Source organism: Thamnophis sirtalis, unplaced genomic scaffold, assembly GCF_051295495.1.
Source record: "Thamnophis sirtalis isolate CommonGarterSnake01/CBP01778 unplaced genomic scaffold, rThaSir2_p1.2 scaffold_7, whole genome shotgun sequence".
In the NCBI taxonomy this organism is placed as follows: domain Eukaryota; kingdom Metazoa; phylum Chordata; class Lepidosauria; order Squamata; family Natricidae; genus Thamnophis; species Thamnophis sirtalis.
The window spans coordinates 64,348,746-64,375,219 of record NW_028261387.1 but is presented as its reverse complement, the minus strand read 5'-3'; the positions used below and the strand labels follow the sequence as shown (position 1 = coordinate 64,375,219).

The window sequence follows — 26,474 nt, the reverse complement described above, 5'->3', positions numbered from 1 at the left end:
TGCCACACTCTCTATTATTTCATTATGCTGTTTCATTAGTGTAATAATTGGGAGGGGGAATAGTAAGGAGTAGAATTGTAGAATGTGTTGTTGTCATTCCTTTCTAGAAGCCCAAGGTCATCTTTTGTCTCTGCACCTCTGCACTTGACCGGAACCAGATAGGTGGAGATGCCAGCGTGGCCGAAGAAAATTGGACCATGTGATGGATTTATGGGTGTGAGGATAAGATCATGAACTTTCAACTGGGTGGAATCCCAGGAAGCTTTTAGATTTGGGATTCCAGAGTTTGTTGCCAACATGTCTGTCTTATTAAATTGGAACTTTAAGGATAGCTCTGCCTGGGACTCTGATTTAATTCTGCATGATATTTGGAATGCTGACATGCATATTCTTAAAGACACATGACTCTCATCCAGTATGCAGTATTAAAATCACACTAATTTAAAAAAATCGTGAGCTAGGAGGACAAGATAGATTTCACACACATTCTTGGTTCCTACCTGGTTAATTTTATTCTGCAGTTCTTTCACCTGTTGCTCAGCCTGCTGTTGTTCATCCTTAAAATGGTCCAAGAGTTCCAGCTTTTCCTGGTCCCAGTTCTTCTCATTGATTTGAAGTTGCTTGGTCAGGTCCATAACAGCACTATATGATTCAGCTAAGAGATGCTGATGCTCTTCCCGTTCCCTCTTCAGAGCAGTTTTCCACTCAGAAAGAGCACGTTCTGCTGGCCCTTTCCCAGTCTTAGTTTCTAACTGCAAGGACCAAAAAAAAAAAAAAAAAATTAAAACTAAGGCATCCAGAAGGCACTGAAGACCTGGTTCTGCCAGCAGGCCGGGGGAACACAGAGTGGGATGGATCCCATTAAATGGCTCGTGTGATGTGTTGTCACTGGGGCGAGTGTGTGTGTGTAGGATTATTTTATTATATTATTTTATTAGCAATAGCACTTATACTTATATACCGCTTCACAGTGCTTTACAGCCCTCTCTAAATGGTTTACAGAGTCAGCATATCGCCCCCAACAATCTGGGTCCTCATTTTACCCACCTTGGAAAGATGGAAGGCTGAGTCAAACTTGAGCCTGGTGGGATCTGAACTGCTAAATTGCAGGCAGCCGCCAGTCAGCAAAAGTAGCCTGCAATATTGCACTCTAACCACTGTGCCACTGAGGCTCTTAATTTATTATATGATTCTCTCTTTTATTAGTTTTACTGTTTTTTATATGAGTTTTTTTATATTCTTGCAGTCGCCATGTGAGAATAGGCGGCAATATAAATTTCCTAAAATAAAATAAATAAATGCAGTTTTGGAAGAGCAAGACCATTTCAGTCTTCTGCCTTATTTCCCTCTTTAAAGCTTTTGTTATAGACTTGGTCCCATCCAAGCGGTCATTGTAGATTAGAATGATATTGTCTGACATATGTGATGAGGCAGCAGGCTAGAGAAGGTCTATGAAATCCTGGGATTAGAGTGGGAAGAAATAAACTAAACCAGCAATCAGGAGGTAGCACCGCTACTCCCCAATGCTATTAGTAAATAATTAAGATTACGGAAGTTGTGGATTATGAGAGTTGTAATCCCACCCTATTGGGATAACATTAACTACCTACTATACAGAGAACAATTTGGGGTGGCTGGATGGCACTAAAACTGCCAAATTCACTTCCTAGAGTAATTCAGGTTTTTTAGCACCAGGCCACAGCGTGATTAGGATTGCTTTGATCACCTTTTCTCTAGTTTCTTTGTTCCGAATTCAATTTTATGCTGCAAATTTGCTCTACCACCTTTCCCCTCTTGCCAATATGATTTCATATGATTTCTCAAGTTTTTGAGCTCCTGGGAATTTATGAATGAAATAAAAATCTGTTTGTAGCCTCAATCTTCAACAGCAATATCACATTTTGAAGTTCATATATTTTCTGCATATTTTGAAGGAAGACTAAGCTGGAACTGTCCTTTATGAAGTCATAAAGTCAGGCAGTATAAAAACAGGCTGATTCCAGGATTTCATGGTAAAAATGACGGATTAGGATATGGGGGATAGAGCATTTCATGTTCTTCCTCCAAAAGCAGAAAAGAAAGGTCGATTACTCAGTCAAAATGAGGTAAAGCTCAAGCCTTTCAGAGACCCCATAATCTACTGGACCGCAATATTTTTTCTTATGTTTAAATTGAATGGTAAAATCGTGTCCTTTTTTCTTTCACAATTCCTGGCCGTTCACCAAAAGAAAAAAAATTATATATGTATACACACACACACACACACACACACACACACCAGAAATTCCTTCCCTGCCCCGTCCTAATAGGAATCATGTGAGAAGCTTGATTTTCTTGGAAATTAAGGAGAAAAAAATACAAGCATTTATCACAGAAGAGTAAGATAACAGACAAGATTCTGATATCACACCAGAGGTGAGTTCCTACAGGTAGTAATTTGGCCTGGGTCACTAGAACCGGCAGCGACTCAGGCCTGCCACACCCCTGAACCGGTTCTCTTGGCGGCGCCATAGGTGCCACCATCTTGCTTTTGTCTTCTGCGCATGTGCAGAGCAATTTTTGTTGCACTGCGCATATGCATGTGGTGCGTCCCTGAGTGAACCGGCAGTAGTGGCAACCATAACCCACCCCTGTATCACACAAAAACATTATTCCTGTAACAGATGGAAATAAAGCTTTTATTAGGGAGTTGGTTTCCAACTCTTAATAAACTGTGAGAAAAATCCACAAATAACAGGACCACTGCCAAATCGGGAAGAAAAGTGATGAGTAACAAATAATTAGAATAGATCCATTCGAGTCCTAAATCCATATTTCTATCAAACTGTAAATCTCTGCTGCTATTAAGAAAGGCTATTAAAAAGGAAGACATTACTAAAGCAACTACTAAACCTAAACAGAGCATGTGATGAAGTCTTGGGAATGATGAGCTCATTAAAGCAATCAGTTGTCTTGGTGCAGGCAAATCCCCAAACTCATGACATTCATCGCAAGCCATATGCCTAATGGAATGGAGATGTGGTCACCCAGAAGTCAAAAGAAATCCATTGATGAAAATGAGATTGCAGCCTTTGATGAAACAGCTAGGAGTGAAATCTTTTTTTTAAAAAGTGCAGTAATTTGTCACTTAGGAAGATTAGCTTGAACATAGGGAGAATCCTTGTGGGGGATGGGGGTTAACAATCTGGCTCCTGTCTGACCGTTGGCTCTTATTGTGAGAGATTAAACAAGCTAAGAGAAGTAGTAATAAGGAATTTCCAAATCACGAATAATCCAAAGATTCTTTTCCATGGTATACTTGTGCAACCAGAGACTAAGATATTAAGGACACAGGGGTGGAATACTAGCTGCAAAAGCCACAGATCTGCACTTCTGCAGCAGTTCCAGAGAAGAGTGAATTAATTCTAAAAGACTTCTCCCTAGGCTCCCTTGCAAACTGACAGCTCAGACAGCTGAAGAGGAAATTATTATTCTACTCGGATAATAATTGGACAAGATAGTTACATTTATGAATAATAGCAGTTTAATGCAGATGCCATTCTGGGTAAGTGACTGGTAGCAGGCATCTGGGGGAATCCATGAAAAATGTAATAATGGCATCTCCAGAGTAAATTACTAACAAGTGGGTCGTTTCTTGGGGCTTCATCATTATAACCTTCAGGCAGTTGTTGAAAGGGACAGAAATAATACCAGTTTGCAAGAGTCTCACTATCATCCCTTTCTTTGTATGTAATCAGAAATACAGTAAATTGTAAGCAGTTACTAACTCTGCAACAGTGCCTACACTTATCAAATGCCAGCATAGAGGAAAAGGCTATACAAAATTGGACAAATAAATAAGAGGCAACCTTTAGCAGAATTACAAATACTGTACAACCAACCATAGCATTTTGAAATGCCTACTGCCATTTTAGTACATTTTAGACTGCTCTCACTATTGTCTCACTTATTGTATTTAGAAAGTACTTGTAACTTGTTTCTTTTGCAGCTTTGTCTACCATTTTACAGAATAACTCATTAGCAACCTTTAGTCAATTCCCATGTGAATTGCAATGCAGGTTGGGCAGCACAAACTGAATAGTTTTAGTTTAGACAAAAGATCCTCACCGGACATTGCAACCTCCAAAACTTCCCCCTATATTCAGGGGTGGGTTCCTGTACTGGTTGCTACCGGTTCACTTCGGGCCCGCCACGCATTGCTTGAGCATGCTCAGTTGACTGAAAACTGTTCTGTGCATGCACTGAAACATGCCAGCAATGGCAGAAGAAACCAGGGGAACCAGTTTGGGGGCATGGCAAGCCTGGGTTGCTGCCGGTTCTGTGACCCAGGCCACATCACCACTACCAGTTCAGCCGAACTGGGAGCAACCGACCTCTGCCTATACTACCTAATATACAGTATGGCCCATGCATGCCATCATTGAAAAGGAGGAACCTTCTCAAAACCCAAGGTGAAATTCCCTAACAGTTTTTCTCAGGCTCTTCTTATGTTCTTGCATCTGTCTTCTTGTAACAGCAGGCTGCTATTCATTCTTTTAGTCTGGGCACTGCAGAGACACCTTATGGGTAATTTCTCAACTGAGGTGAGTAACCTAACCTAAAGCTCATTAGTGAGCATTTCATTTGCTCGTCTTAACTGAAGGGGCGGGGGAGGAAATCTCTGCTCATGGAAGTTTCTTCTTCTCTGGTTTTGTGCTTAAAAGATATGAGAGGAAACCCCCCCTTTCAATCTGCCTACCTCTCTACAGCCCATTATCAACTTTGATCAACTTCTATATGAGCTACAAAGCAATGTTATCCATCACCTCATGCTGGGGTGGGAGAGTGGAAGGAAAGAGACAAGGGATGCCAGCTTTTGTCATCACAAACAACAATTGCTCTTCTAAATGTTATTATCTGCTGCTTTATTGATATTTTGAACCATGTTTTATAGTGTTTATATGGTTCCTTACAGCTTTTTAATGCAATTATTCTGTTTGTTTTATCTGTGATGCTATATGCTTAATTTTTGAAAATATTCCAGTTGATGCAATGGAATCGCTTTTTAATGTTCACGAATCAGGCAAGGAAACAGGCAGGCAGGTTGGTGACCTACCTCTCAAGTAATTGTCAAGACTTCTAGATTCAATGGCTAAAACATTGACCTCACTAAGCATTTGCAGAGGCATTGTGCATAATGACTGTTTTTGTAGTAGCAACCAAAGTTTTTTTTAAAAAAAAATCTTCAAAATAACCAAAGAACACAGGTTTATATATTTGCAGGCCTTGAAATATATTATATGATTCATATGTAGCATATATTTCAGAATACAAGATGACATGCTGTTTCTTGTCCCAATGCCTAGAAAAGTAAGCCACATGCTGGGATAACCATATAACAGCCTTTCTCAGTTTACTGTGCTTCCTGTCTAATAGATTATAACTTCTGGCTTGACAGTATATCTCAAGGCAGTAGGCTTGGCTGGGGCAAAGAATTAATGCCACTATTCAAGACTACTGTGGAAAAGAGGATTTTTCTTCCATCTCCCATTATGTTAATTTAAACAGCTCCCTCAGTCTATCTACTCTGTGTACTAAATGCTCTCTCTTCAGGTTACTCTTTTCAATCTCTGGCTTCACTTGCTTTTTGTGCCAACAATTTTTCTCACGCGTTTTCTCAACAAAAAAATATTATTTTAAAATGAGGAGCATTTAAGCCTCCTCTGTGGCTATCAAAGAATCCTGGTTGCATTCATTTATAGCAGAAGGTTTAGATTTGTTCCTCCTGTATAAGAGCAATACAATCAGGCAGGGATTTGACAGCAGAGAAGCATGGCTTATTAGAACTCTTACATCCAGGACCCTCAAAAATTATCCATGCTGTCTTAAGACTCAATTCATAAGTTCCATTTTTTAAACCTTTTATTAAAAGATTTGACAAAAAAAATTAAAAACTACAGACACATAGAAGAATAGGAAAAGATAATAAAAGAGTAAAAAAATAAACACTAACAAAAAAGCAAGAAAAGGAAAATAATCTAAAAAAAGCGTCTTTCAATCTTCTTTGCAGCAATTACAAACATAGCAATTGCCATCTATCTGTATTACATTACAATGGAGAAACTATTTTTTAAGTTTATTTGATCGACTTGGCATCTGGACCTAAAGATGTTTCTTGGATTCTAACCTGAGTGATAAGACACTTGAGTTCAGTTCTCTCCATCTCCCAGGTGGCTTTGGCTTTGGCAAACTGTTGCTGAAGTTCGTTCATGCCTCTCCTCTCTTCCTGTAGTTCTGTGCATAGCTCCTTCAAGATCACCTTCATATCTGACAAGGTCTTGGTATATTCATTGGGCTAAAAAAATATAAAAAGAAAAAATATGTTCATTCATATTGTGCAATATAGTGGACTAAAGAAAGAGTTACCAAACTATGTCAGCTTCAGAAAGAAAAGAATTTTGAAGGAGCAGCATGCCAAAACCAATGTTGAAAAGCAGTGTGGTATGATGTTGGACTAGGACCAAAGTGCCCCAAATTCAAATTTGCTTTGACTAAATCATTCTCTCTCAACTAACCTACCTCAAAGGTTCATTATTCAGGAAAAGAGATACTTTTTACCATTATGAGCCTTGGTGGCACAGTGGTTAGAGTGCAGTACTACAGGCTACTTCTGCTGATTGCCAGCTGCCTGCAATTTGACAGTTCAAATCCCACCAGGCTCAAGGTTGACTTAGCCTTCCATCCTTCCGAGGTGGGTAAAATGACGATCCAGATTGTTGGGGGTAAAAATGCTGACTCTATAAAATGCTTAGAGAGGGCTGGACAGCACTGTAAAGCGGTATATAAGTAAGTGCTATTGCTATTATAATTCTTTGAAGATAGGGTGGGCTATAAATATAAAAACAGTTTTTAAATACAGTAGGAAAGACTGCACAGCATATCTTATGCAATTTATTCATTTTTTTGCTTCTGTTTTTCTTTACAGCAATTATAAGTACTAATAAAAATTACCTCTTACTCTATGATTATAAGAAAAAATCTTTCTTTTTCTTGTTATCTATTTCTTTTAATCATCAAAACCATAATTTAAAGTTTATTTTTGTCTGTTTTATGCAAGAAAATCTATAAGGGGTTTCCCATTGTTAATAAACATAGATGTTCCCTCTCTTTCATTAAGGACATCAATTTAGCCATCTCTGCATGTTCCATCATCTTCACCAATTATTCCTCCATTGTGGCTAGTGTTGAATTTTTCCAATTTTCTACATATAATAATATTGATGAGGTCATATATAAAAAACAAAGTTCCATGGCTTTGTTCCAGCAATTTGTTCATCAATCCCAAAAGAAAAGACTCTGATTTCAATTGTATATTAATCTTTCAGATCATCTAAATTAGTGCATGTATTTGTATTTGACTCAAAGTGTCCAGAATCATACATTATTTTGTCTACTTTGAATCTTTATAATAATTGTATGTAAGAAATCCATTGACTAGTATATCCATTTGCTACCAAATCTCCCCTTGGTTTATATTTTACAGACCCCTTGAAAGAATTCTAATATCTCATAAGTAGTTAACTGTTTGTGTTTAGTTATCATTTCTCCTCTATAAAATGCTTCTTGTATAGAAATTCATAAAGGGGTTTGTGGCACAACCTAGATTTGTATTTATATCAATATGGCACATCTGACAAAATGATTTTTAAAATCTACATTAACCTTAGTTTTGTTGTACTACAAATATCCCTTTGTTATACTACAAATATACTACAAATATCCCACTCAAATCTCAGATCATGTCTTTCTAATTCCAAAGGCCTTCTATTTCTCAGCAATGCTTTCATCTAAACTAAATAATAAGATACAAAATATAATTTAAAATCAGGTAGATCCAATACTCCTCTTTCTTTTGCATCTTGTAACAGCTTACATTTAACTCATGGTATTTCCCCCTTGCCATAAAAAATTCAACACCCACCATCAAATTGTTGTTTTCTTATAAATCTGAAAACAGTCATATTTAAATAATATGGTTTCAAATTTGCAAAACGATATTGAGTTTGTACTATATAGAGGCTAAGCCAGCTCATGTTCATTTAGAGGTTCACCAAAATATCCAATGTAATCAGAAGTGTCTAAACGTTTGTATGCAACTTTATATGGGCCGTCTATCTTTTTAGCTGAAGCTGTTAGCTTCAGCTAAAAATTGGACCATCAGAATGTCACAAATGTACTCTATCCCTCCCATCATATTGTTACCAACATCCCATGTAATTATTATACATATTAATTTTCAGTTGTTTGAATCATATGCTGTATGCATGCTGCCTCCTATGCATTTGGGTATAAATGGAGATTTAGGAAAGATGAAATATGTAAGACCCCTCAAAGCATGCCATAGAAACAGATGTTTGTTGTGATAATTTGCAACTTATGGAATGGAAGACTTATAAGGCAACACAAGAGATATTTGTCAAAACACAAAGGGGTTCCAAAAACATTTGAATTGGATCAAGTGATGGCACTCAACTATAAAGTGCAAAAAAGCTATGAGAAGCTAACTATCAGGAACTTGCCAAGCCTTGTTGTAACTATAGAAATAAATGTGTTTCTGAGATCTGAGAACAATTCAAAACTAATCTGCCAAGCTAAACCTTGAGTTTGTAGATATACATGGTTATTGAATGCATATATAAATGAAGCTTTTGGTTCAGAAAGTAAACAATGAAAAATAAAAACAAGGCAGATTTATATATTCCTGAATCTCTGGACAAAAAAAGAACAAGTAGCAGCAGAGGGATGAGACAAGCCCTCTACCCCTTCACCGTTTCACTCCTCAGCTGCAGCTTTTCTTCTCACAAATCCTTCTGCAGATTTTTTCATCATATCCCAATGGGAAGAGAACATTATGGCCAGGATGCTTTGATACCTGAACATTGATTACATCTGAATGGGTCAACTCATCAGCAAAAGCCTACAGTTTGTGATGATATGAAAGTTTTGTGTAGGTGCCACAAACAAAACTATTACATCACTTCAGCATATTTTTCACTCAGTTCAGCTCATACATTCAAATTCAACTAATTCAGAAGGATAGAATCAAGATCACGTGAAGTGGTAATACCACTTTATAATGCCTTGGTAAGGCCACACTTGGAATACTGTATTCAGTTTTGGTCGCCATGATGTAAAAAAGACATTGAAACTCTAGAAAAAGTGCAGAAAAGAGCAACAAAGATGATTAGGGGATAAGGCTAAAACATGAAGAACAGTTGCAGGAACTGGGCACATCTAGTTTGATGAAAAGAAGAACTAGGAGAGACATAATAGCAGTGTTCCAATATCTCAGGGGCTGCTACAAAGAAGAAGGATTCAAGAAGCAATGGATGGAAACTAATCAAAGAGAGAAGCAACCTAGAATTAAGGAGAAATTTCCTGACAGTTACAACAATTAATCAGTGGAACAACTTGCCTGCAGAAGTTGTGAATACTCCAACACTTGAAGTTTTTAAGAAGATGTTGGATAACCATTTGTCTGAAGTGGTGTAGGGTTTCCTGCCTAAGCAGAGGGTTGGACTAGAAGACCTCCAATGTCTCTTCAAACTCTGTTATTCTATTCTATTCAGAGAAGTGCCAAACATTAAGTATTTAAGAGGGACTGTAAATGATCACAAGTTTCATACAGAATGGATTCCTCATTCCATTGGTCTCCTATTCCATCTTACCATGTTCTGAGACCAAAAATCTCCAGTGTATGTCTTATTATCAGCTTGCTGCTGTGGGCTTAGTTCTTCTTCTTCAATCAGCAAATATAGTTCTTTCATGCTATTCACCTAAAAAAAAAAAAAGCAAAACAGTGAGTAGAAGCCTATCATAACTAAATCGTTAGCTTTGTTGTCTGAAAACAACCTACTGGCCCCTTCAAGCAGAGGTGACAGGTTGAGAACTGTCAAAAGGCCAATTCTATCACTCAAAATGGGATGCCACAATAAGCAGCAGCCACCCAGAGACGTTGCCATGTCATGTCATAACAACTATGTTCGGTATCATCCTCTCACTCATGTTTCTGTACCAGGCACCTTTCTAGACATTTGTGCCTGGAAAGAATCATCAAACTGGCATATAAAGAAGCTGTTGTTGCCAAGCCTGAAATTTTTCAGCTGCACACAAACTATGCATTCTATTTCAATTAGCATGAATATGTTGCTCTGATAATGATGAGAGACTGTTTTGTTCATCTAATGTGGCGTTGCTTCTCCTTACATCCAGAGCCAAGACAACTTGATAAAACTTTATCAGTCAGGTAAAATAATTCCTTCTGCATCCAGTGTTGAAAATAAAATAAGAGGCGGGGCAAGAATGAGGCTAGCAGGATGTAAAGAAGGGTAGAGATGCTACTACAGAGTTCTTTTTACAGCAGCATGCTTTCTCCATTCATGAAAAAGCCTTGCTGCAGATCAATTCCCATACCATAATTTAATAAAGTAAAAATGCATGCTTGAGTCTACACCTGATTTTTATGTCACTTGTGATTGTTCTTCCTGCAGTCCTTCCTTCCAAATGTTGAAGTGTAACATCTCTGGCTACTGGCTTTGTTGATGAGCTGTAGTTTTACAGGGTGTCAAAGACCATATATTCCCCATTTTTAAAGTGGAAAGGGGGATAAATAGAATGTATGTTCTAGCCAAAGTTGACTTGACATATACATGAAGAATTTAAACAATGCTGATTTAAGCCTTGCATCTCAATTGCTGACCTTTCCCAAGATATGCTATGGTGTAAATGATCTAATGCCAAAAGCTACATAATAACTCTTGCCTTCAAAGAGTGAAGGACTTGAAAAAAGATAAGAAGGAATGGATATAAGGCTTATTCCTTGCATGTTTGACAGAGCCTAAATTATGATTGCACACAACCTTGTCTTAAAATGATAAAAGATATTAACCAAAAAAACAGAGTACACTCAAGGCGAATGTCCCAGTTATCTCTGTTAGAGTCAATTGAAGATTTTGATTACACAGATGTAGAAGTTCAAGGTTAAACATTACTATACCTCCAAGAAATCACTGCATTCATTTTGCAAGGTTTTCCCCTGCCTCCAATGCTTCAGAAACCACTTGAGCTTCATAAAAAGAAGCAGGAAATTCTGCTTGAACTGTTGGGATTCTTGTACCAGAAGGTTCTTCTCCTGGCTCCAGAACTTCTGCTCCAACCTCCTCTGAAGATTCAGGCTCTGCAGCTCAAATTCTCTTCTCAGGAGAGCCTTCTGGTGATCATCCTTTAGCTGATGAAACACGGGAAGAAACTGAGAACATTACACAACAGAGTGAGGTGGGAGTGGGGGTGGGTTACCAGCAAAGCCGGTTAATTTAATCAAAGAAAGCAAGCGTATGGACAAGAAAAAGCTAATGTATGGGAGGCATGAATATTTTCTGTGCCATGTTGTTCAGAATAATGCTGGTTTGGGAGAAAGAAATAACCAAAGGTTTCAGACATCAGTCCACCTGTTTGGAAGCATCCAGAGTTCATTCCACAAATTCTGGCTAAAGACCTGAGAGTCATCAAATACTTGCCAAGTAGGTAAGTATGACTGTACACTTGCTATATACCGATTCATGGCAATACATTTCCAACGTATAGAGACACCAACTAAAAGCATTTGCTTATTTTTTGGCAACTAGAGGGGGCAGAACATAATTATTCTGGGCTTGCATCCAACTGCAAAATGGTTGAAGCAGCACAGGGACTAGGTTTGCATCCATGCTCTCTTATATGTTTGCTGCAAGCTCTTCTTGCATCCCAGAATTTGACTCCAAACAAATCCCACTAACCTGGCAGACTTTCTGTGTGAAGTTCTCTGCTTCCTCTTTCCTCAGCTGCCTTTCTTGGGAAAGTTGTTCCTGTAGGCCCCTCAAACTCTCATTAGCTTCAGAAAGAACTAGTTGTAGTTCCTTGATCTGCAAGAAGGGTATAACAGCCAATAGTCAGAGAAGGTATCACGGTTCAGTTTATTGTATATTGTAATCCTGCAACTGAAAAGTTCCAAATTGCAATTTTGCACAAGAAGCCAGTAAATCTTCCTTCAAATCCTTTCTATTTTATACTTCATTTTTCCTCAATATGGTGCTCTCCCAATGTGTTATGCTGGCTCAGACATCATGAACTGTAGCCAACAAAGTGATGCAACCCATCAAATCGGATGGACACCAGATTGAATCATAGTGTTATTAATCAACTTAACATACTGCTGATTACTGAGATCTCTGACATGTTAGTATCTACATAGTACAATTTGGCTTTTCCCCCAAAGGTTTAGCAGAAATGAAAATGCAAAGGTGGGTGAATGGGAACATTGCCTTTATTCCCCACCCTCTCATATATAATTAATTAACTGATATTTTCCCAGTCAAGTAACTCTTTCCAGAGTCCCCTCTCTTCCTTTAGGAACATCATCACATACCTCAGACATGTAAGAATCCTTCTCTTCTCGTTGGTATGTCTTGTAGCTCCGGTCAAGTCCCATGTTGGCTTCTGAATTGATGGTGGCAGTGTTGCTGCTGCAACTGCGATACAGATCAGAGGGCCTGCTCTCCCCGACATCCCAGTCTGGGGCCTCCCTAAAGTCAGACTGCTGCATGCATGGGCAAGTTAATGAGAACGAACCAAAAGAATAGAAAAGAAAAGAAAGAACAAAAACAAAACAAATGGGTCTCAGGAACAATAAAGAGAGCTACAAGACAACAAAAAGGATGAAGAGGAAGAGGAGCTTCACTACTGTGGCAGAAGATAAAGTGGAAAATAAAAGGAGACACAAAATGAGCAGACATGTGGGCTGGATTGTTTGGGGAGGGGAAAAAGAGAGAGAGGGAAAAAATGTGCAAACACCAGTTATGGTGCCATGCAGTGCTAGGGGTGAGGGTGTGGCTAGCTGGAATAACAGAGGGGGCCAGTGCATGCACAAAAATAGAACTCTGAAAATTTGGAGTGTGCTTCAGGAGGTTGCAATCCAGCCATTCTCTCAAACCATTTCCCACAAGAGCCATGGCATTTCATATCCAGCTTGGGCCCCTACATTTTATCTTGCTACATCAGGGTCCGGTCTGCAAGATTGAAAATTCCCAAGTAGGTAATTATCTTAGTCAAGACAAACACAGAGTTTGTCTGTAGAGGTGAAGTTTCAAGCATACTTCCATCCCTCCAGTCTAAAAGGGGGGAAAATGCATGCATCTGGCAAATATTCAAATTATATTCACCATATGGCAAAGTTATCTCAGTAAACCTCTCCAAAATGACTGTGTCAGACAAAAACCTTGGAAACTAATGTTTTCTCTTACAGAATTGACTTTGGAGAATTGCTTTAAATTGGTACTATTCCAGGGCAAATCTATCAATATGCGGAAATGATTTGGAAAGGTCATGGAACGTGATCTTGATTATCTTGTAATGCAATCCCCTTCTGGCAGGGTTATGATTTCATTTTTCTACCCTACATATGAACTAGATTTGGGGTTGGGGTTACAATATAATATGCATTTGCCTAGGCAATCTCCTGTCCCATGCACATTCTGTCAAACCAGAGTCCTATCTTGTTAGTGGCCTCAGTTCCATGCAGTGAACTAGTTGTTAGTTTGTCATTTCACTCTGAGAAAGTAGAAAAAGGAAGTTACATTAACAGGGTCAGGTTCTGGTTGGTTAAGGCAAGAAAAAACAGTACTGTACAGCAAATAAAGCAATCATAACTGCAAGGGAGTCACTGTCAACAACTCAGAGAAACCCTCACCTGGAATTCAGCACCATGACTTTTTCGTAGAGCTTCTTTGGTGGAGTCCTGGGAGCTGGAACCTGGTAGGGAGTCCTGCTGGTCTTTCATGCAGCCACCAATATGGTCCACTTTTTTCATAAAGGTGTTTAGCTCCTGTTGCAGGACTCCAAGCCGCATCAAAATAGCATTGATCAGCTTAGAGTCTGTAGTATTCTCATTGTCCATTGCCTCACTCAGAACCAACTGTGTACAGTCATTGTCCATGCAGAGTTTGAGGTTAGAGGTAAAGCCATTGGCATCAGAAATCAGGACGTCGATAGCTTTGCTGACAAGAGCAGCCTGATCTCGGATGTCAAGGAGGGTCTCAAAGTCTTTACATTTGAAAAGCTGGTTGGGGCTGCTTTCGTGAGTTTTGCTGAAGCCATTGCTAGGTATTTTCTCCTTTGCATCATTTTCTCCCCCATTAGGAATTTCTTTCCAAAGCGAAGTTGGGATGCACAAGGCCGAATCACCAGCTTCAGCATCTGTCTCCAGCATGGGCCGGGTGGTATGGCAAGAGGCAAGGTCACAACGTTGCAAGTTAGAGAGTAGCACACGGTTCTCGTACTGCAGCTTCTTAACTTTGCCACTAAGCTCACTGATTTGGACCTTGGCCGTGGCCAGTTCTTCTTGAGAGGTCTCGCTGATCACGGAACAGCTGTCCTCAGATAAAGTGATATCCAGATCATGATCTGACTTGTACTTATTGAGCTCATTCATGAGGAGCTTATTCTGTTCCTCCAGCTCCATCAATGAACGCCTCAGCAGGTCTGCCTCTTCTTCCACAAACTGCAAGTGCCGCCTGAGTTCTGCCACACTCTCCCCAGAGTCTCCATTGTTTGTCATGGAGAAAGCCAACTGGATATCTTGTCCCAAAAGGTCTTTATCGCCCTGCCCCTTCATGTCATCCATCTCTGCCCTCAGTCCTCGATTTTCAACCTCAAGCTCCACTATTTTACGGCTCAGAATATTGGCTTCTTCTTCAACAAGTTTCAAGTGGACCTTCAGTTCGGCTTCTCTAGAGTGAGGCGAGTCAGCCAACTCTTCAATGGAGAGAGAGCTTTCCAGGTCGCCATACAAGGACTGATATTTTGTCAGCTCATCCTTCATACTGTCATTCTCTTTGGCTAACTTGGATAGCTTTTTACACATTAGAGCAGATTCCTCCTTAGCAAAATGCAACTGACATTTGAGATCTGCATTGTCCTCCTAGGATCAAAAAAGAAATGGTGCAAGCATTACCAAAAGAGAATGGTGCTTTAAACAAATCACTGTATATTAGAAAGACTACTGCTCTTTCATGGCACAAAGATTAACACTGACATACTATCCATAATTTATTATATTGATATTATACTGAAAAGCTAAAGTTTGGGGTTACTGTTTGAGAACTGGAAGTTTTCATAAAACCTAAACAAATCAGTTCCTCTTGGATAACATTTTCATTTTCCCTTGAGGGACATTATCTCATTAAAAGTGACCGTTAGACCGTTATAAAATTAGTCCATTTCCTGCCTACATAACTCATGGAATGAAAGCTCTAAGAAAACCCTCAGAAGAAAAGAATGTCTCCAGTAAGCATTGAAACCTTATTTCCAGATGTCAAATACACTGTGAGCATTCAGTTACAACTAACGGTTTAATGTTGCATCAGCCAGAATTGAAAAAAAGCAACTATTCTTCAATTCTTAAAATGTACTGCGTTGTTGCATTCTCGTTATAAAATTTCTATTGCACCAGATTCAAACACAGCATAAATTGGAGGGAGGGGGGAATAAAAATTCCCTAAAGATAAAAAAGACTCTTCCTTTTATCCTTTGAGACAAGCCAGTAGTTATGTTTCCTTGAAATTATGAGCATATCCTACAAACTGTGTTCAATAATTGCCTCCATGTCAGAGCAGATCTTTGCTTCTGGATCTGATTGTTCAAATGCTGGATATCTCTTTAAAGCAGGGGTGTCCAAACTTGGGACTTCAACTCCCAGAATTCCTCTGCCAGCATGGCTGGCTGGGGAATTCTGGGAGTTGAAGTCCACAAGTCTTAAAGTACCCAAGTTTGGACACCCCTGCTTTAAAAAGTTCAAATATCAAGAGATTTCAGCAAAAATACACGAAACTACTCTCCTCAGTTTGTTGTTCTTTATTTATTAATTTGAATGCATTAGTTCCCAATTCCAATGGAGACTTTAATACTGAAATGAAACACTTTTAGGAATCGGGGTAATGGAGTTAATCAGGGGAAATAACTTTTTTTCCACTGGGGAAATACATTTTGATATGTTTAATGTCTGACCTCTGGGGAACATAGTTGATACTGTGATGATGTAACATCAACTGGGAAGGGGTCGGAAGATTTTTTTTTCTCCCATCAATTTTGGGGTTTGGGATTGTTAAAACATAAAATAGATGTTAACATAGTCCTTGTTAAGAAAATGACACAAATGTGTCAAATTTAAATGGTGCAATCTTTGGGGGATGCATCGCATGAAACTTCCAAATACTGTTCAAGGGAAGCCCCATGTAAAGCGCATTGCAGTAATCAGGCTAGAGGTGATTAGTGCATGAGTGACTATAAGCAGGGCCTACTAATCCAGGAACAGGGACAACTGGCACACAAGACAACGCTATGTAAAGGCCTTCCTAGCCACAACTATCCACCCACCCTGCTCATGGGATAAGAGTCATAAGCCTACGAGGACCCCAAGATGGTGCACTGGGTCTGCCTGAGGTTATGCAATCCCACCCAGCACCGAAGACTTTATAGTCCTGGAATCAGCAAGTCCCCATACACAAAGCTAGTTAATTTTGCCAGAGTTCAGCTGAAGCTGTTTCCCCCCCCCCCCATCCAGACATTTATAGCCTCCAGGCATTAAGATAAGATGTTCAAGGCATTGTTTAATTCACCAGGGTTAGAAATATATAATCGGGCATCATCAGCATACTGATGATACCATTACCCCATGTGGTGACCTCATGTAGATGTTGAAAAGGAGAAGAGAAAGCACTGAAAGCAACACACATCGGCTACAGGTGAAACCTCCCCTCTCCTTCCCAATTGTTACTGACTAGAATTGAGCCTACAGGAATGAAATAAACCAGTACAATGCTATGCCATCTACCCCAACCCTCTGAGCCAATCCAGAAGGGTACCATGGTCAATGGCATCAGAAGCCACTGAGAGGTCAAGTAGGGTGAGGTTGGATGCACTACCCATCCCACCCATGCAGAATTCATTTAAAGGAACAATCAATGCTATTTCTGTCCCATATCCCAGTCTGAATTCTAAATGAAAAGAGTCCAGATAATCTGCCACGATAATTTGTGGCCACATTTGTGTAGTTTGTTTGGTAGCAATATGGAAATGGCTGAATACTGCCTTCTTCCAGGACATTTTTTCCCTACTGCCACACCAAAACTTTCCAGGATCTCAGAGCTACCCTATTTGACTTTATAGATCAGCCAGGGATGGCTGTATGCACCAAATCATGCTGAAAATCATGCAACCAGCACTTCAATCAATGTGCAGTAAATTTAGATGATAACGGATTTAGCTTGGGGAATAAATCATTAGCTGACATCAGCTATGCTCAATCAGCATACTCAGTTCCCCTATAAAAGTAACACATATTCTTCTGAACATGGATCTCAATTTGAAATATGCTGTAATAGGACATTTGGAAACTCTTTACCAAGGTGATTAAAAATCAAAGACCCAGAAGTATGCAGAACCAGATTTCAACCTTACTTGAGCTTGAAGTAAAATTTGTTTGAGGAATATATTACTTCTTTCTTTTGACAGCATTGTTTATTTATTCAAAGCTTATATTATTCTAGAGCAGGGATACAAAATTCAAGGCCCGGAGGCCAGATCCGGCCCACTGGGTACTTAGATCTGGCCTGCGGGGCCACACTAGAAACAGGGAAGGACCGGCCCACAGTGCTTCTGCCAGCGAAAATGGTCTCCCAAGCTTGGTTTTTTGGGCACGCAGCCCTCCCGAACTCCATTTGCACTGGTAGAGGGTCATTTGTTATCTAGAACAGTCAGAATTGGGAAACAAAATGCCATTGTGTTAGCTGGGAACTCTTCCCTATTTGGAATATCATTTAGTATTAGTGAGAATAGAATTATCTCCTAATTATAAAGTTCTAGTATCCTGTTTCTTCTATTTTACAATGTGCTGGTAATGACTAAAATGAAGAGCCATGGCAGCCAAAAACAGAGCCCATTTTCACTGGCAGAGCACTCAGGCCACCACAGGCGCCCCCCCACATGAGTGACATCGAGTTGGCCACACCTAACCCTGGCTACATCCACACCAGCTCCCCAAAGTCAAACACAACCCTGATGTGGACCTCATTGAAATCAGGTTTGACACCCCTGTTCTAGATAAACACATAACCCATGATAACTTACATTTTAAAATATCCCAAACAATAGCAAAACTATATCATAGGAAAAAAGAATGCAATAAATCAGTTAAGGACAGTACTTCTAGAAAGCATAACTTTACATTTGTCTCAATGGATCCTAATCTCCCTGTTCCTATATTCATATATCTACTTAATCATTCTATAGATATTCAAATGTTTAATCCCTTGATCCCTGGTTATGACTTTAAAAACAGAGTAAACATCACTTTAGAAGCTAAGGAATTTAGCTTCTAATTTTAACTGAGTTCAGTCCCTGTTGTGGTCTGCCGGTGGCCTGTGGAGCTCGCAGCAAAGTCGGACAGTGAAGAAGTTGGGGAGGAACATGGGCCAGTCCTGGAGGTCTGGGGAAGGCTCAGACGAGGGCTCTGCATCGGAGGCAGAGAGGGGGCCAGGGCCATTTGGGAGTTATGTGCTGCCTCCGGAGCCTCCAGAGTCAGACAGCAGCGAGGCAGAGGAACAGGCTCCTCCTGTTCCCAGTGCACGCATGCGCAGAGCTGCCAGAAAGCAAGAACAGTTAAGGGACAACTCAGGAGTAAGGTTTGGAGGTGAGTGGCCCCTCCCATAGGACATAAAGGAGGAGCAAAGGCACATGAGCCTTTGTAGGAAGCAACTTGGTTCATGCTGGTCAGTTTACTTTCTGAAAATACATTTGGACTCTTTACTCCATGTGGCCTTGCCAAGCTAATAAGTCTTTGGCCGCATTTTCAAAGAAGATAAAGGTGGGTGCTTATCAGCCTTATCCTGAAGGACTTTGGCAGTCTGCTGTAGAACTCTTTACTACCATTTGGAATTCATTACGAGCTGTGAATGAATATAATTCACAGCCTTTGAAATAAAAAGAGGGTTTCTGGACTTAATCATGTGGTTTTACTGTATCAGGAAGCCTAGGTCAGAACAGTTCTACAGGTTATCCAAATTTCCATTCTATATTCAAAGATCAGAATCTAACCTTCTGGGCATAAGAGAGGACTGCTCAAATTTAGCAGTATTATCCGTGGATGATAACTTCTCTAAACCATCATGCAGATGAGAATCAAGGACTCTGTCATCAAAGATTCTTGTATTTTCCTAAAAGGGTCAGTTTAATTTCATTTAACATTCAAGAGCCCAGTAATGTAAAGTGACAGAGCGAGAACACTGGGAACACAAAACAGAATGATTCCAGTCCCATTAACATTATCTTGGTAACTAAAGTGCAATATAGGTTATTCTAAAGTTACTGCTATCTCAATCTATTCTAGCCTGCAAAGCAAAAGGACACATCTGTTTTTTCTCTGATCAACACATGGGCATAATGCAAAATTACATAACTGCCCTAAATCAAGAAGATATCTCAGTTTCAACAGAAACATCTATGTTTCTCCAGCTATTGATCTAACAAAGGATTGCAACCAGAATGGAACATCAATTTTGGCCTTAGGGAGAGAGTATGAACTCAATTTAAAAATTAGTCCAGCTCAATGCAATGAACTGGAATCCTATTTCCTTTGTATCGCTGCATCTTTCTGGTGATACAATTGTTCATGGAGGATTTGAACAATAGATTTCTGATATTACAGAGCTATTCAGGGTCAGTCAATGCCATGCAGAGCATGTAAACATTAACACTAAGAGCATCAAACATTCTACATTCTATTAAAAGATGTGGTTGAGCTGCTTTTAAACAACAATGAAACAAAAGGAAAAAGTATTATTGTCCCATACTTTCAACATAAGCTTTCTTCCTTTGCAAGCTAGTATCAGCTATATCCACAACATATAGCTGATAGTCTTTTCATTTGTTAGCAAGTGAAAATTATTTACAGTGCATGTTGCAGTTGATAAATAGTGCGTGTTGAAGCAGATGGTCATGTTAGGGCATTAGTAAGTGTACATCTGTGCCTATATTATATGAAGGCTCTACAACATACACTTTTTGGTTTGGCAGCAACAGCTAAGTTGGCATTTAATGGAATTTCCATTTCCAAATATCTGTTGCATTAAGTCAACAAAATTCCTTGACTCTGCTTATCAGAGGCCAGATTTACTTGAAATGCCAGTGATTAAAAATGGGACCTTTCTGCATGCAAAATATGTTACTCTGTCATTGAAATGCAAGATGAAGATGAAAAAAGTATATCAGAACGCCATCCTAAAATATAAACAAACAAAAAAAGCAATTGGGGTTTTTTTTCCAAAGAAAAAGAAGCAGTTTTGAAATTAAGTATTCACTGGATATTCTATTGCAATAGCATATCAATAATTGGAATTGTTGTACCTGGACAGATGGTTTCTTGTCTGTCTTCCCTAGAGAACGTGATCCCCTTTTCTTTAAAGAATTCTGAAATAGAAGAGAGAATTTTTTAAATAAATATGGCAGTTGTACACTGCTAACATCCATCAATCATCTAACCAGTTTTTTCCTGTTACAATGTATATTAGCTCTGATCACTAAATCCACACCTTCCAGTGAGCTTCACAGAGTTGAGTTTGATTTCCTCCAAGTTTTCAAAAAATATGGTTTCCCACAGGAATCAATGCATACATACCAGTGAGACTAAATTTCTCAGAGTTGGAAGGAATTGAAGTTTAAAAAAAGGCAGAGATGAAACTGAAGTTTTTCTTTGTTATCTCGCTGGTTGGGGAATTCTGGGAGTTGAAGTTCACGTAACTTAAAGTTGCCAAGGGTGAGAAACACTGGTTTGCTTGTTTATCAGCCAGGCTTGTATCTCACCCTTCCTCAAGAGTACAAGGCAACTTACATCAGGATCACAGCAATAGCATTTAGACTTATATACTGCCTTATTGTGCTTTACAGCATTCTCTGGGCAGTTTACAATGTCAGCATTATTGGCATATTGCCCCCAACAATCTGGGCCCTCATTTTACTGATCTTGGAGAAATGAAAGGTTAAGTCAACCTTGAGTCCAGTCAGGTCTGCAATGTTGCATTTAACCACTGCGCCACCAGGGCTCCTAATTATCCCTACATATTATCCCCACAACTACAACTTCATGAGGTAGGTTGGTTGAGACAGAATAACTGACCCAAACCTATCCAGGGAATTTATAGAGTAGAGATGGACTAGAACCTGAGTCTCTTTACTGTCTGTAAGGAGACAACCCCTTATGTCACACCGGTTCTACACCTCTCACCATAATCAGTGATATCAGATAGCATTTAATACAAAACTTGTTTTAGGAAATATAGTTCAGCATACAAAGTAGGAAACAAGCTTTGTGTGAGTGACATAATGCAGGAAAGATAGAATTATGGTCACAAGCACTACATATTAACTCAGGGGGTGGAAATTGACCAATAGTAATTAAAATTCTCAAGGAAGTCTCTCTAGATTGGCTCAGTTCCTGCAAAGTAGCAAAACATAGCAGCAATGTTTTTCACTTCCTTGACAAAGGAGAAAAATAGCAACCACCTACTACAACAATTTACAAACCTTTATAGTGAAGGAACATAACTGACACTTAATGGGAGTAACGGAAATGCACCCTACATATTTATTAATAGTAAACATAAGCTTTGTGGGAATAGTATGAAATCACTAACATATTAGAGGCTAGCATTTTGTTATAAACAATTGGAATTCTTTGTAGCTTCTTCATTGAGGGATGTACATTCAGATTATAAGCAAAAAAAAAACCTGAACAATACCTAAAATATAGTATTATTTTAATAGTTTTGGCTGCAAAGTAAGCTAAGCTTAATGCAGAGATTTCAGATAAATGGTCACATTTCTATTTTCCAAACCACTTGTGCATTGAAGTGATGTTTTCCGTTTTAATTCAAGATGTTAAAAATAAACAAGTTTCTTAATGTTACATAAACCTAAGAGTGCCCTTTCTCTTTCATCTCCTTATTAAAAACTTTTTTTTCACATAGGAATATATTTTAAAAGAAACTGTCCTGACTGACAATTGGATAAGACAGCTTCTATTTTTTCTCTTTTCATAAATGCAAAAAAGTTAAGACTTCTAAAATAAAATTATGCTTAAGGTATAGGAGTGGTTGTCAAGATAATGCAATCAAGTTCACAACATCCATAATAGTTAACTATGATTAACTAGTTAATATGAATAAATAGGAGTAATTATTGCCATTCCGCCAGATATTGTTGCAAACTACCTCTATTGTTGCAAAGTATCTCTAAAAATTCCAGATAAAACTAATAGGTAAAACTAATCCTAGAAGAATTAAGCATTGAAACCATCAGATTAAGACAAGTACATTTATATAATAATACACAGTCACGAAAGCTATTATTATCCAAAACCAACTAAATAACAAAGGCCTCTTTGCAAACAGACACATACACAAACACACACAGTCACTAGCATAAAGTCATCAATGAACTCCATGGTCAAATGGCTCTTGAATATGAGTCTCCCCAAATCCAATATCCAGTTATAGATCATTAATTTATAAGTAATACTGACTAAAAAACCAATATAAACTTCCTTTTAAAAAAATAAATTGCCAACACATACAGCTATAATTGCCAATTACCACTAACTTCCAGTGGTGAATGTAATGTTTAATATAGTGGTTTTCACCTAATGAGATCGTTATGCAGTATGATCACATGTTCATATAATGGCTACTAACAAGATAACATGATAGCTAAGGGACTATATTAATGTCTGTAATCCATGACAGTTAAGAATGTCACCTCCAGAGCAAGACGATAACCAAGTAAATATATAATCCTGTTGAATTTATATCAATTCATTGCCAAGATTTTAACAAGTCAATAAGAATACATAATTTAAAATTAATTTACAAATCTCCTTTTCTTTGTAAACAACTTCCTCCTTAACAGCTTCATGTATTATCTTGTCGCCAATGGATACCCCACTGAATTGGGGAACAATTCAGTCCAGGGGGGATTACATTTGTCTTGGCATATATAGATCAGGTTTAAAGCCCAACTCAATCAGGGATTAATCAGGCCTGTAAAACTGGCAGCCCACAGATTGGATACAGCCTGCCAAACCACCTCCACGCCAGCTCCACAAAGGCAAAAACCATCCTGATATGCCACGATACAGCCCGCAATGCAATGACACTCCTGGATTAAATAGACTGAAATAAATATACCACTGTCACTAGGTTTCTTCATTCCTCCTAAAATAAGAAATGCCCGCCAGATGCTATAATGCATCTGGTACATGTAGGCCTCAATTTATGACCACAATTGATCCCCAAATTTCCTTTGCTATGTAAGACAGTTCTTAAGTGGGTTTTGCCCCATTTTACAACCTATATTGCCACTTGTTAAGTGAATCGCTGCAATTGTTAAGTCAGTAACATGGTTGTTAAGTGAACCTGGCTTCATTGTTGACTTTACTTGTCAGAAGGCCACAAAAGGTGATTACAAAACCCTGGGACATTGCAACTCTCATAAATATGAGCCAGTCATCAAGCATCTGAATTTTGATCATGTGACTATGGGGATGTTGCAAGGGTCGTAGGTTTGAAAAATGGTCATAAGTCACTTTTTGCAGCACCATTATAACTCCGAATACTGAACAAATGGTTGTAGATTGAGGTCTCTATTTATTCAGTCACTATATAAGAAGATTATTATTGAGACATCTTTTGGAGTTCAAAAGCTTGTGAATGCTGACTAGTAATTTCTTCTTTTCTAATGTATCTGTTTTTCTTCTTCCTATGCCCTGGCCCCCGTGGTTTGAAATATAGCCAATATTATCAAAGAGCCTTTATAAGGAAACGGTGGGGGGGGGACTGGTTTGCCTCTTCAATGTTCCAACACATCCAGAAAGAGTTTAGTAAACTGAGTAGATAGATGATAGATGATAGATAGATAGATAGATAGATAGATAGATAGATAGATAGATAGATAGATAGATAGATAGATAGATAGATAGATAGATAGATATTCAAAAGATGGTGTTAAAGCTTTGCAGCCAAGAATCAGCTGTGAAATGTAAGCTGATGCCTGTGCCAAGACATAGAGATCCAAGCCACTCCTATTAAAGACAAACCTGTTGTTTAAAACTCCGCACATTCTTAGAAAGTCCTTGGAACACTCAATCTAGCAGCCGGAGGATGCTGCCCAAGTCCTTTCTGACACAATGAAGTCATCCTTTGGGTAGTTTAGCATTTCTAGCCCTCAATATAATTTATCTCATACTAGCACTTACTACAATCTTGATGTGATCATGATTGTTGGACATAGTTCCAACACAATTCCAGTTTTCTTGTGCTTGTGGTTTATGGTGTGTATAGTGATGATTAGAAAGTGAAAGATATATATTTCCGGAGGAGTTATTGTTTATGCCCTTGAAAGTTCATATTTGTTTCTCTGTGGAGCTGCCAGAAGCTTTATTTATTTAATGTATAATTATGCAACTTAAAATTAATCTGCTGAACGCAAAATTCACTGCAAAGTAAACTTTGTCAGCGCAATATATGGATCAGAACTACATAGATCCCTCATTAATTTTCATCCCAGAATTTAATAAGTTCTGGAGGCAGTAATTTAAGAAATTATAGTGTTTGTAATTTCATAAGAGCAAGCTAAGGCTGTGCAAAACAAAAATTGGATCTTCTCCATGTTTACAGGCTGACAAAAGGGAAATGTCTACTTATGTGTCCAGGAATACACTCCCTGGTAAAAATCTATCCAGTTCCCACAGATCTGGTTTGGATTTTTTATAGTATAGGTAGTCCTCAACTTACAACTGCAACTGATATTGAAACTTTCCATTCCTAAACAAGGCAGTTGTTAAATGAGTCATGCTTCATTTTATAACCTCCTTCCTATGATTATAAGCGAATCACTGTAGTTGTTGAGTGAACGATGCAGTTGTGAAGCAACTATGGCTTTCCCCATTGTCTCTGCTTGCAGTGGGAGTGTCTCAAATGGCAATTACATGACCATGCAACCATCATTAACGATATGCCAGTTACCAAGCACCCAAGTTTTGATCACTTGGTTGTGGGAATGGTGTGACAGTTGTAAGTGTGAGGAATGGTTGTAAGTCACTTTTTTCAGTGCTATTGTAACTTTGAACAGTTACTAAGGGAATGATTGTAAGTTGAGAGCTATCTATATTGCTTTGTCTCTCTAGATCTTTTCAAAATATGTATGCTGCAATTTATTCTTATCTGATAGGAAAAGCTAACAAATGTGATTTTGACTACTATCATATTGCTCCTACCAGACATTCATCCAAGATCTCTTCTGCATTAAGCCTAGACAAGACCTCCTGAATATTTTGCTGCAAAACAAATGAAGCCGCAGGTGGAAAAGGCCATCAGTGTGAAAATTAATTGGCCTTTTTACCATTTGATCAATTATAAGAGATGCTTATTCCATCTGGAGAATAATAAACACATAATCCCTTAGCCCTTCCTAACTGCTTCCCTCACAACCATCAAATAACATTTGCGTGAATGTGTGTATTTTGTATAGACGTACCCTCCTGAGGGATTATTGCCTTGACATAGTGGAAAACTCATAACTCCAAAGATTTGGCAAGCAACCTAATAGGAGTTTCTGTGTTATATCCATATTGGTTAGGTCAAAATAGAAGGGGTAAAGCTAAGAATAATGAAGGATGAGGGCTCCTTGTCAGACAAACGCTTCAAAGTCTCTAAATACCTGGCCAACGCCGGCTTATCAGCTAGTATTAAATAAAGTAATAAAATAGAAAGGCATTGTATCTATAAGCTCAAAACATTCTAACTGGTAAGAATAAATATGGGAGGAAGGATGACATTCTGGTCTCTGTTTCAGATGTTACAAAGCATCTGCTTGTGTTCTAGAAAAGCCTGATATTAAAGTTGTCTTTATTAGGCTTAATAAACTTGGCTAAAAAGTTTGAACCTGAATACAACATTGTGATTTAAGTCCAGCAGGCTTCACTAATTCTAAGGTAGCATTGATCGTGTGGAAGAATAATTTCAAATATTTTCTTCCCTGCCACCGTACTAACAGCATTGAGAAATAAATAGGGTTTCATGTGCAAAATCATATACAGTACAGCTTTAACTGCATAGTCTGTTTTTCTTCCAAAAGAACACTCATCTATTTTTAAAAAAATGCATTCTAGAGGTAGGATAGATGGAAGAGAGGGAAAGAAATGGCAACATAAAAATATAGTAATATTTTAAAAACCTAAATACATATCTGTATGCAACTTTGCAGTCCACATTATGAAAGCACACACCATGTGACTCCAATCTTGTCATACAGCAGCCAACTCCTTCCTATGATCCCTAATCTCTCACTGGCAGTCT

The 26,474-nt window shown here is 38.6% G+C and overlaps 1 protein-coding gene across 3 annotated transcripts in view; it reads right to left on the bottom strand.

Moving 5' to 3' along the window:
- The window catches only part of MTCL2 (microtubule crosslinking factor 2), a 77,081-nt gene that overhangs the window by 10,121 nt on the left and 40,486 nt on the right, over window positions 1-26,474 (bottom strand). Inside the window, exons 4-11 of one of the 3 annotated variants that reach the window (XM_014061103.2) lie at window positions 20,473-20,535; window positions 13,763-14,992; window positions 12,443-12,610; window positions 11,814-11,939; window positions 11,036-11,287; window positions 9,708-9,815; window positions 6,167-6,334; window positions 501-752 (exon numbers count right to left, since the gene is read on the bottom strand). In XM_014061103.2, coding sequence (XP_013916578.2) covers window positions 501-752; window positions 6,167-6,334; window positions 9,708-9,815; window positions 11,036-11,287; window positions 11,814-11,939; window positions 12,443-12,610; window positions 13,763-14,992; window positions 20,473-20,535 — 2,367 coding nt within the window. Of the gene's footprint in view, window positions 1-500; window positions 753-6,166; window positions 6,335-9,707; window positions 9,816-11,035; window positions 11,288-11,813; window positions 11,940-12,442; window positions 12,614-13,762; window positions 14,993-20,472; window positions 20,536-26,474 lie in introns of all 3 variants that reach the window. The other 2 variants (XM_014061104.2, XM_014061105.2) reach the window with 2 other exon arrangements.